Consider the following 12,697-nt stretch of genomic DNA (forward strand, 5'->3'; position numbering starts at 1 on the left):
TTATCCTATTCACGTACTTCGTCCACTTTTTCTTCGAATTTTCCTATTTTTCCTAGATAACTGCTTATATATAAAGTTATTAACCCTCTTTGTGATATATATAGTAAAGGTTTTTCCAGATTTGCTTTTTGCCTTTAGATTTTTTTTGTTTCGCTTTTTTTTTTTGCCATTCCCTTCTATTTTTTTCACATGCTAATTTCGTGTATATATTGGTGTCTGTCCGTAGGTTGGTTTATTTCTCTGATTTGTCCTCTCCTGCGCCAGGATCCATGGTTTTAATTACTGTAGCTACATATCAGGTAAGGCAAGTTCTCCTCATACTCTTCTTTTTCAGAATGTTAGTAGTTGTTCTTGCATGCTTACTCTTACTGGTGAAATTTAGAATCATTTTGTCACATCTCAAATGTTGGGATTGTGTTAAACTTACGGATACATTTGGGGAGAACTAAATATTTATAATATTGAATTTGTCCCATGTCTTTTATGTTCCTCAGTTGAGTTATATAGTTTTCTTCAAATGTGTTCATCACATATCATGTCAGGTTTATGCTTACCTATTTTATGTTTTGTGTTATTAATGCCAATAGGAATTTTTATTTTTGCTTAATAGTATGACTGGCATTTTACAGGCACTCAGCAAGCGTTTGTTGAATGAATAAGTGCATAATAAACTTTTAAAAGCCATGAAAACTTTTCTTTAATTACAGACTAACGGAGAAACACGCTCTAATACTTAAGAGATTTTGGTTTAATTATACTAACACAAAAAAACGTAGTCAGCTTGGTTTACTAGGGCTCATATCTCAAAGCGAACTGAGCATTTAGGACTCAGAGTCAGGCCTGGCTTTCACCACATGCAGTGGCCCTTGGGAAATTACATAAACTCAGGGGAAAGCATCTCTGCTCTTGCTTCACTAATGCCTAGAGTGCTGCCATTAATTTCACCGCTTCAGATTAAGGGATTCCTTGCTCTGAAAATGCAAACACCTCTGAGAAAGGTAGTAGGATATTATGTACTGAGCCATACAGTCTCTTACATCTTAGTATGAATTAACTATCAGTTTCTTCCCAACTTGTAGCTAATTAAAAAGAGTTTCTGATAAGAGGAGAGAATCAAGAGAGCAAAGAACAAGGAGTATTAGGATACTGGACATATGGGGTGTGAAAAGGTAAAAAAAATGTCAGGAGAAGAAAGCTAAAATTTATAAATTTCTTTGGGCAGGAAGCACATCTTGTTTATCTTCGAGCCTAATGCTTAGCACATCACAGCCACTATATAGACGTGTGTAAAACAGATGAATAATGGAAAAACAGCTCTGCTCACCTCACAGCTTTGCCAATGGGTTGTTCTGCCCAAAGCTGCAGTCTCAGGGCTATTTTGGGGTGACTGCTACCCTGCTCTTCTGGCTTCCTTTCCTCAGAATTACTCATGTGGGAAGGGATGCCAGAGTCTCATTGTTAACAGATGTTAGTTCACTGGTCTAACAAACAATTGCTAACTGCTAACACATTTTGCATTAAGGTAAAACAATAAGATGTCTATTTATACAGTTTTAAATGTCTCCCTATAGAATAAAAAGAGATTATCATCATCAGATGCTTGGTCAGGTCAGTGACTCCTCATGGGTCTGACAATTTCACAACTGACCCCACTAGGGAAATACTGGGAGACTGGAAGACAAGAAATAAACAATAGATCTTTTCCCATTGTTTAGTTTTTTCCACTGTTAGCATTTATGAATTTATTATATAATGTAGCAAAATGATGACTCAGCCGTGAAGTCACCACTCCCCCAACTTCTATTGGATCTGAGGAAAGGGGGAGAGAAAAGCTGACGGAGCTGAAAAGGATTTGCTGTTCGCAGAGTAGAGGGTGTTTGGTAAAGAGACAACAAATGACATTATGACAGTCAAGTCGAGAAGTTTTTTTATTGATAATAGTTTTCTATCTAGTGGTGAAAAAATATAAATATTGGGTTAAGATACTAAAGTTTCTTTCAAATTCTCAACAATGAATATCAAATGTTGCTATGCTTATTAACTACTTAGAGATTCATAAATCTTCGACCTTATGTATCTTGGTTTGCAGTTTATCTTCAGCGCTTAGCAGATAGTAGATGCTCAGTAAATAACTGTTAAATGAATGAATATTAAATACTGGTGATTCATTAGCCTTCTGAAAATGAGTGTCAAAGCTTTAAAAAATTAAATCTAAATAATTAGGTCTAACACTAATGGGAAGGGACTTCAAGGATGGAGGAGTGTATTCTGGAATCTATTTTATACTTGACAAAACAGCACTGACCATTCATTGGTCTCAAACTAAGTCATTCTGACTTCTGACTTAGTTTGAAAGGTCATAGCCTGGGGCTGTCTACACTAAGTAATTATTCATATAATTCATATAATTACTGGTAAATCCAAAGACAGTTGCTTAACTCCCCACTTTCCTCTGTCCATATAGATGCATTAAGGCAAATGAAAGGCAACCATACTAGATACACCGATACAGGTCTTCATTCTAAGCTGCTTTTTTCCCTATTCTCCGCTGAATTAATAGGAACTGGAAAACATGACTTGAGGGAACTAAGAAAAATAATTTATTTTAAAAAGATGACTCTGAAATTGAGCCAATCTTGTTTTTCTATTTTAATTTATCAAGTTAACTGTCTATCCTCCAATTAATTTTGCATTCAAGTCTTTTGAGGCTTATTTAAGATGTCTGCATCTAGTCCAAATCATGGCATTGTTTAACATTAAATGAAAGTTGTGAACTTGATATCAAGCAATCTAAGTGTAAAGGTCTTCCTACATGTTAAAGTCACAAGTTGTAAGTAATCACATTCCCAAAGAATCCAGAAATGGAAACTCCTCCTTTAATCCAGTTCACATGCCACAGTGTGGAACTATAAACACACCAAATATACGTGTGATATGCACTTGGTGTATTGTGTTAAACATATATTCAGTTACTACTGTACAAAATTAGAAGTTACAGTTATAGCGATTGACGTTTCCAAGTTCAAACTGTTTGCATAAGAATGATCATTAAAATATCAACACTTGTGACTTTTCAGCAAATTTTTATAAAGCTGGCTAAGATGATACACACAACAGTTGGTGCTATATGGAGACAGTAAACATCATGATTTTTTAGACCAATAAATTCTCACTTTTGGCTGAGGTTTTGTTACGGTGGCTGATAGATAAAGAGTTGTTAGAAACAAACGTGTGAAAAAAATTAAGCCTGTCCCCCTCCAAACCTTATTCCAAATCCCCCAATACTAGTCAGTTACAAATCTACATCAGTATCAATTTGAGAGAGACCACCCTGGGTAAAAGGCAGAAGCCCACTGGACAAGTTATTTTCTCCTAACTGCATGGCGGAGCTCATAATCAAGGAAAAGTTACTTATGTATTCAAAGGAAGAGGCATGTCCTTGAGTCAACCAGGGTGGTCATGGCATGATTGATGTCCAAGAGCTGGAGGTTCTTGAGCCAAAACTCATCTAAAAAAGGCTGAAAGACAGAGAGAGAGGAAGCATTTGGAGACTGCCCAGTGATAAAGAGCTGCATAAATCAGTTTGCTGCATGTCAGAGAACAGCTCCACTTGAACTGACACACATTGTTAGGTCAGTTTCTTGCTCCTATCTGTGCAGGCCTGGAGAGTCCATTTCTCTTGGCCAACAATTAGCCAAAGGATCCTAAACAAAACTAGGAAATGAGCAATTTTGTTTCACTCCTTTGTGCCTGGGGAAAGCCTACTCGTTTAATCCTTAAGCACCTGGTGCTTCCACCCCATTAAAATATGCCCTCAGATCCTTCGTGCACACAAACTGCCTAACAAAATAGGTGCTCAGGATAAATTTTCATTTTCCTTCCCTTTCCCTTAGCCAAAGTACTGATGAAAACATGCTCTTATTTCTTCTAGAATATTTTTATTTTCACAGATACCAAATCCTGGAATCAAAGGAGTGAGACAAAAGGGAGAAATTTTAGGCTTCAACTCTTGTGACTATATACATTGTCTATGTATGAGTCTTTCGGATTAGCTAAAACTGCATCAGCACTTCATAAGGCTACGCATTCTATGAAGTGCTTTAGACAGAGTACGTCACTTATCCCAGCAACCCTATGAGGTAGTGTATTAGTCCATTCGGGCTGCTATAAGAAAAATATACTGGGTGACTTAAGCAAGAAACATTTATTTCTCACAGTTCTGGAGGCTGGGAAATCCAAGATTAAGGAGCTGCCACGTTTGGGGTCTGGTGAGAGCTGGCTTCCTGGGTCATAGAACGCCATCCTCTCTCTGTGTCCTCACATGGTAGAAGGAGCAAGAGAGCTCTCTGGGGTGTCCTTTATAAGGGCACTAATCCCATTCATGAGGGCTCCACCCTCATGACCTAATGACCTCCCAAAGGCCTGACCTCCAAATACCATCACATTGGGGGTTAGGTTTCAATATACGAATTTTGGGAGGACACAAACATTCAGTGTATAGTAGATAGATACTAACATTATCTTCATTTTGGAGGCTGAGGAAAGTGGGGCTTTTAGAGTCAGAACTTTCCTAAGATCACGCAACTAGTAAGTAATGGAGCCAGGGCATCTGCTCCAGGGCCTGTGCCTTAATTAAGCCTGTGCCATGTCCTGGGTGGGCCCCTAATGTGAGGAAAAGGACTACACCAGATGATTGATCTCAATATGTTCATTCTTTCCAGGGACCTTGAAGCTTGTTATGGATCCCCAATGTAAGGCTGGTGTGGTAGGCAGAATGGACATCCCTCAAAGATGTCCAAGACGTAATACTCAGAACTTGTGTGAATATGTCCCCTTACGTGGCAAAAGGGATTCTGCAGATGTGATTTAGGTTATGGACCTTAAAATAGGAAGATGATCCTGGATTATCTGGGTGGGCCCAATCTAATCACATGAAACCTTAAAATGGGAAGTGGAAGGGGCAAGCCGTGGCATGGTGGTTAAGTCTGCGTGCTCTGCTTCAGCAGCTGGGGGTTTGCAGGTTCAGATCCTGGGCACGGACCTATGCACCACTCATCAAGCTATGCTGTGGTGGCATCCTACATACAAAATGGAGGAAGATTGACACAGCGACAATCTTCCTCATCAAAGAAAAAAAGGGGGGGCTGGCCTGCTGGCACAGAGGTTAAGTTCGAACATTCTGCTTCTTGGCAGCCCAGGGTTTGCCAGTTCGGATCCCAGATGCAGACATGGCACCGGCTGGCAAAAGCCATGCTGTGGTAGGCATCCCGCGTATAAAGTAGAAGAAGATGGGCATGGATATTAGCTCAGGGCCAGTCTTCCTCAGCAAAAAGAGGAAGATTGGCAATGGTTAGCTCAGGGCTAATCTTCCTCAAAAAAAAAAAAAAAGGGAAGTGGACGGCAGATGAGTCACAGAGATGAGATGAAAGAAAAAGAAAGATAAATTTGAAGTATGAGAGGGATTTGACCCACTGCTGTTGGCTTTGAAGATGAGGAAGGAAATGGGGGCCTCAGTCCTACAATCACAAGGACCTGAATTCTGCCAACAATCCAAAATGAGCAAAAAACCGGATCTTTCCCTAAGCCTTCAGAAAGGAATGCAGCCCTGCCAATGACACCTTGATTTTGGCCAGTGAGATTTGTGTCAGACTTCTGACACAGAGAACTGTAAGATAATAAATTTGTGTTGCTTTAAGCCACCAAGTTTGTGGCAATTTGTTGTGGCAACAGTAGGAAACTATTACAACCGGTCAGTTCCTTTATTCAAGTTAACAAAATTCCCCTGATGCCTAGTCACCAACGGAAGTGCACAAAAGTGTCTGACTCTTTCTGGTCCTTCTCTTACACGGAAAGAAAAGCAAAAATGCATGCCACCCTGTAGGCTATGAGGCGAATCCAGAGTTTTCTCTGTGCTTGGAACCATATCCTAGGGTCAGTGGACACAGTACCACCCCAGTATGGAATCCAAGTGCCATGGTTTGTCCAGAACTGGAGTAACTGGTCTTGAACAGAGAAACAACCTCTCAGTGACTTATTTTTGATTTGTCTCCTGTGCAGGTGCCATTAGAGAAATGAAGGGGTGAAATAGAGGGCACATTTATATCCGGTGAAAATAGATCTATGTGCAATAATGATGACATTATGGTATTTAATTTCAGAATAAAAATACTTTGCTAAAAAAAAGGATTTTCCCAGGTTGATTTATTCTCAATTGTAAGCAGTAAATTTCTAAAATTCAACTTCTTGTTTGATAAATGGAGACATGTGATAAAAATGCTTTGTCCATATTTTCAGTACAAAATGTTTAAGGATAAGACATATGGGGCAAACAAAATGTAATTCAAATGTAGTCAATGAAGCTTTGTAATTTTCATGTTGTATCTCTCTCTTTTTTTTTTGTTTTTTGAGGAAGATTAGCCCTAGCTAACATCTGCTGCCAATCCTCCTCTTTTTTCTGAGGAAGACTGGCCCTGAGCTAACATCCGTGCCCACCTTTCTCTACTTTCTATGTGGGGCGCCTACCACAGCATGGCTTGCCAAGCGGTGCCATGTCTGCACCCGTGATCCAAACCTGCAAACCCCGGGCCACTGAAGCAGAATGTGCGAACTTAACTGCTGTGCCACTGGGCCAGCGCCCATGTTGTATCTCTTTTAATACTCCCTCTTGAGCTATATTTAGCCTCTGCATTTTCCTCCTGTCGTCTGGCAAGTCTGTGTCTCAGGTTTAGTTTACTTTGCCTTTTCCCTTTTTTATTTTGATGACACGTCACCCTCAGCCTCGTCCGGCAGAGGGAGGGGGGCTGTGTGCCAACAGGCTCGTGTCCACAGAGCCTGAGGGTCTCCTGATTTTGAGAAGGTTGGCTGCCTCGTCCAGTAACAGCCAGGGTCCCCTCCAAATGTGGGGATAGGGGGAAGGTAATGAAGAGATTATCCAGCAAATTATGTGCTACATCTTCTTCCTAGCATAAATGAGAGTGAGAACAAAAATGTGTTAATGCCTTCAAGTAGTTGAGAAATTATCTTAACCTGAAGAAACAGCTTGTGGAGAGCAAAAGTGACTGATTTCAGGTCTCTGGCAGAACTTTCTTCTTTAGCCCAGGAAAGGTATAGTAATAGCATTTGCATCATCCCAGGTTGGTTTGACTTCCTTCTTAGGAATTGCCACAATCAGCCTGCTTCCGCCAGCCTTCTCCATGGCCTCCCAGATAGAAACCTGGTCTGTCTGGTTCCCAGGTCTTGTAGTGTCTGGCACATAGGATGTACTCCATAAATCTGAGTGAGTGAGTAATCTGAGACCTAAGGCAGAGATCTTATCTTCTGCATCTCTTTTCTCATCTGTGAAAGAGTCTAAGCTTCATAGTGATGACTGGATGAGCTAAGGGTCCCACACTCCCCAACCTGATTGTAACTGCCTAAGGCAAGAATTATGTAATATTCCTCTATCTCAATTTTAGCATCGAGCTGTGTTTTTTCTTTCTTTCCTTCTTATTTTAACACACACATTTTGCATCGGGTCCTCTTCAAAAACTTTACAAATAGCAACTCATTCAATCATCATGACAATCCTGTGAACAGGTACTACTGTTATCCCTTTTTTACAGATAAGAAAACAGGCACAGAGAGCTTACGTAACTTGCTCAAAGACACACAGCTAAATGGTAGAGCTGGGATTTCCCCATACAGACAGTGCTCCACACATTATGCTTTGCTATGCTGCCTCATCTTACCAGTGTTAGGTGGAATGATGGAGGAAAGAAAAACTTTGGAATCTAAGTTAGGAGGAAACTGGGAAGGGAGCAATATTTGTACAAAAGAAATCCAAATGAACAGTATGCTTCCAGATACTTTACGCATAGTTGATATAGCACAAATGTTGACACTGCATGAAATGTAGTGAGAAAAACCTAGGTTGATCTGAATATCTAACTTAAAAGGATTTTGCTCCTCGGCTTAAAAATAAATAAAACTATCAAATAGCAAATCCTTCGAAGCACTCAAAAACATGACCCCAACTTCCAGATAAGTGAATAATTACTATCCACTTAGTAGAAAATTATACAAACTCAAAACTGGTTTAAAAGTTCAGAAATCAGTTATTCTGACAGGCAGCTGTAATAGTTTGCTAGGGCTGCTGTAACAAAGGACCACAAACTCGATAGCTTAAATAACAGAAATTTATCGTCTCATAGTTCCGGAGGCTGGAAGTCCCAGGGAAGGTGTTAGCAGGGTTGGTTTCTTTCAAGGGCTGTGAGGGAAGGATCAGGCCTCTCTCTCCTTGTCTTGTGGATGGCCACCTTCTCCCTGTGTGTCTGCACATCATCTGTCCTCCATGTGTGTCTGCCTCTGTGCCCAAATTTCCCCTTTTCATAAGGACACCAGTCCCAGTGGATTAGAGCCCAGCCTAATGACCTCATTTTAACTTGATGACCTTTGTAAAGACCCAATCTCCAAATACGGTCACATTCTGAGGTACTGGGTGGTAGGATTCCAACATATCTTCTTTGTGAGGGGACATATCCAAACCAAAACAGTACTATGATGTAGGGGTATGAGCCTGGGTCTGAATTATGGCTCTGACATTTATAAATTATGAGGCCTCATTTCCTTCTGTTAAATGAGGGTAAAACAGTATCTGCCTCATGCTGCAGTGAGGATTAAATGCATTAGTACATGTAACACTTAGAATACTGGGTAGTACAATACGTGATAGATAATCATTCATTCAACAAATAGTTCTTCATTTTTTTCTTCTTTTTTGAGGAAGATTAGCCCTGAGCTCAAATCCATGCCCATCTTCCACTACTTTACAAAGCATGGCTTGACAAGCAGTGTAGGTCTGCACCCAGGATCTGAACTGGTGAACCCCAGGCCATGGAAGCGGAACATGCAAACTTAACTGCTGTGCCACCGGGCTGGCCCAAAAACAATTATTGAATGACTATTAAGTGCTAGGCACTGTTCTGGGTGTTTGAGATAGAGAAGTAAACAAAATAGGCAAAAATGCCTACCTTCATGGAGCTAATAATCTACTGGGGAAAGAAAAAACAATTTAAAAAGTAGATCATATAGAATGTCAGACAGTAATAAGTGTTATAGAGAAAAATAGAGCAAGACAGGGGCTAGAGAGCATTGGGGGTTGCAATTTGAAATCAGAGAGGGCTTCATTTGAACAAAGACCTGAAAAATGGGAGATGTTAAGTGGTTATCTCGGGAAAGAGCTTTTTAGATAGAGGAGGGTTTCTCCACCCCAGCATCATCAACATTTGGGGCTGGATAATTCGTTGCTGTGGGGGGCTGTCCCGCGCATTGCAGGATGTTTAGCAGCATCTCTGGCCTCTACCCACTAGATGCTAGGAGTGGGTAGCACGTCCTACCCCAGTTATGACCATCTGCCTGACAACCGAAGATGTCTCCAGACATTGCCACATGTCCTGTGAGGCACAAAATCACTCCTGGTTGAGAACCAATGAAACAGAAGAAAAGTCAAAGCTGAGGGGATGGAGGGGGTCTCACCTTGTTTGAGGCACAGCAAGGAGGCAGGCAGCAGGAAATGAAATTAGAAGGGAGAGATGCACCACATCACCTATGACCTTGAGGCCACTCTTTAGGCAGCCAGAAGCCACGGGAGGGTTGAGAGCAAAGACAACACAACTCGACTCGCATTTTTAAAAGATCCAATTGGCTGCCACATTGAGAACTGACTGTAGGTGGAAAGAAATGGACAGCTCAGTTGGGAGCCTATCACAATAATCCCATTCATTTTTTATTTCGTTTACTTTGTTTGCTGATTTGGCTGGATGGTAGTGGGAGTGCTGAGAGCACTGAGCTAAGAAGCTCTGGGGAAGAAAAGAGGAAGAAGAATTAGCATAAAAGGAAAAAACTAAGCAGGCAAGATAATTTTTTGCAGAAGTAGAAGGCAGTACCGTGCTTTGAAAGACAATTTCAAAGAGCAGAGGGATTGTGTAGGACAAAGAGAGAATGTTGGGGGCCAGTTTGTGTTCAGGGCCAGTGAATGCTATGCTAAGGCGTCGGAGCTCTAGCCTGTAAGTAGTGGGAACCTTTGAAGCTTAAGCAATGAGGACAACCGCAGCAGTGTGCAAGTCACAGGAGTTAGGAAGACTAATTTCAAAAGGAGTTTCCTGATATAATGAGTCAGAAATAACATCAACCTAGGTTTTGGTGTTGGAAGAGCACTTGCACACCACTCTGAAAGAAGCAACGTGAGGTCCTGCCCTAAGGCTTGGAATTACCATCTTCAGGGTAATTTTGCTTTGCAGGCCTGTGCAGACTACTGTCTCCGCCACCGGGGTTTGGAAACGTTTCCACAACACCAGACAGCAAGCAAACGCAAGTCCACCATGAAAAGGTTTACGTAGCGCAGCACTTGCTTGGAAAAGGTGTCCTCCGGAAAAGGGTGCACCAGGTTTCTTCAAGGGTCTTAGACTATGCCGAATTCTGGCAACGAAGGAAAAGGCAGGTCTGCAACCAAAGAATTCTTCTAGGATGGTCGTAGATCACAATTTCTGGATTTAAAAAGCCTTAGCAGGTTGAGCACAGCCCTGCAGGTACATCGAACCAGTCCCACTACGCAGCATGTGGGAGCAACAAGGGCGCCTCCACCTTCCCACCTGCTTTTTGCACTAGTCCGATTGCGAAAGGAGCTCACAGGAGTCATCACTCTCTTCCCCCCGGCACTGGATTAAGGCTGTTAACAGACGCGGGGGACGGTCGCCCCGCCAGGAGCAGCTGCAGAACCAGGCCGGTCCCCTCGGAGCCGCCGGACGATGCTCAGGCCGGCCGCCGCCCGGGGCGTGGCGCTCGTGGCGGGGCGGGGCGAGGGGCCGCAGGGGGAGGGACGCCCGCCCGCCGCTGGCCCCGCCCGCCGCGGCCCCCGCCGCATTCTGCCCGCTCCTCGGCCACCCGGCAGTAGGAGCAGCCCCGGGCGGCGGCGCGACGGTCCCCGCCATGTCTGCGGCCATGAGGCAGAGGTTCGACCAGTTCCTGCACCAGAAAAACTGCATGACTGACATCTTGGCTAAGCTCGAAGCCAAGACCGGCGTGAACCGGAGCTACATCGCGCTCGGTGGGTGTGGGGCCGCGGCCCGCCGGGGGTCGGCGCCGCTGGCCGGGTCCCGGGAGCAGCTCCTGCACCAGCTGCTGGGGAAGCAAGCGGGAGAGGGATCGGGGAAGGCAGTGTGGGCGACAGACAGGGCCGAGCGGCATGCTCGGGGACCAAACTGACTGCGCAAAAAGGCCGGGGGCAGGAGACCCCGCCGGGGCGGCCTGGGGTGGGGGGACGCCGGCCCGTGTCCGCAGCCAGGTGGCGGAGCGCCCGGGGCCCGGGGAAGGGCCGGCGCTGACGTGTCTGTCCCCGCGGCCGAGCGCCTTGTCCTGTTGGCTTTGCGCGGGGTTGGCGCGGAGCGGCGGGGTCCCCCGCGGGCACGGTGGCGGAGGTCCGCGGTCCTAGCCAGACCTTCTGTGGAGCTCCGCACTTGGAAGGGGTGCCACTCGGGAGGGGTGGGGGCTGCGGGCCGGCGCAGGAATCCAGGCCTCCGGACCCTCTGGGGAGTGGGGTGCCTGAGGCTGGTGCGCGGCACGGCGCGGCCTCCTGGGGGAGTGAGGGCGGGAGGAAGTGCACGAAGGTGCATGCTGCCCGGTATCCCCAGACTGGAGGCAAAGCCCCGCGAAGGCGCAGGCCGAACCTTCGTGAGGTTTGTTTTTCTCGATCGCCTAGTATAGGCCAAGCCTTGCGGGGTGGGCGGGGGCTGCCGGCTCAAGCGCCTGTCATGCCACCTGACCCGCTTCTTTCCTCGTCTCCAGGTGTCATCGGGCTGGTGGCTTTCTACCTGGTGTTCGGTTATGGAGCCTCTCTCCTCTGCAACCTGATAGGATTTGGCTACCCAGCCTATGTCTCGTAAGTGGCTCCCCCTGCGACCGTCCCTTCTTCCCCTTCACTCCCCTTCCCCCATCCAGGGCCGCCCTAGTTACTATATCTCCCCATTTCCTGGGCGAGAGCAGTCAGAGCACCGGAGGGTAGTAACGACTGCTTAAGGTTACACATTTTAGAGCCTTAACTTGATGCCTGGTCTTCTGATGACTAGCCGAAATGCGTATTTCATCAGATCGTACTGGCGGCGTGTGTACCTTCTAACGGATGCCCAAATGGAAAGTGTTACAACAAAGTTGTCCTACCTTTACTGCTGGGGAGATCTCGACGGGTACAGAGAACTGATTCCTTCTCCCTAATGATTATTTTAATGTTTATTTCACCTTATGTTTATGTACGTAGACAGTAAAACCCCATCAATTAGGGCTTTCTTAATTCCGGATTAATGTTAATTCAGGCACTGAGGAGAATTTTGTCTTCTTCGTTTAAAAAAGGCTTGCCACTTGTTAAAAGCGATGGAAACGCTTATCCTAATATGAAAACAAAAACAAACCTTACACAATATATCCCTGCTCCTTGGTTATATAAATGACTCATTTATGTAATTAAATTAAAAATGAATCATATCAGACAGATTAGGATCTGAATTTATTATTAGTTGAGATTGTTTTTACTCTACAGTGTGTTTATTTTGGAAATAGTCTACAATTTCATTTTTCCAGTCATTCAAGTAGGAATTATTCTTCCCCACAATTGAGTTTTGTTTTACTCTACAGCTCTTCCCAGGAAAGCTGGTGGAGTTTACTTTCA

The 12,697-nt window shown here is 44.1% G+C and overlaps 1 protein-coding gene across 1 annotated transcript in view; it reads left to right on the plus strand.

Moving 5' to 3' along the window:
• Window positions 1-10,889: 10,889 nt before the first annotated feature.
• Window positions 10,890-12,697, plus strand: part of REEP5 (receptor accessory protein 5) — a 36,568-nt gene continuing 34,760 nt past the window's right edge. Inside the window, exons 1-2 of the mRNA XM_046667059.1 lie at window positions 10,890-11,083; window positions 11,821-11,914. Of these exons, the coding sequence (XP_046523015.1) occupies window positions 10,966-11,083; window positions 11,821-11,914 (212 nt within the window). The 5' untranslated portion in view covers window positions 10,890-10,965. The remainder of the gene's footprint in view (window positions 11,084-11,820; window positions 11,915-12,697) is intronic.

Source organism: Equus quagga, chromosome 7 (assembly GCF_021613505.1).
Source record: "Equus quagga isolate Etosha38 chromosome 7, UCLA_HA_Equagga_1.0, whole genome shotgun sequence".
NCBI classification, from domain to species: domain Eukaryota; kingdom Metazoa; phylum Chordata; class Mammalia; order Perissodactyla; family Equidae; genus Equus; species Equus quagga.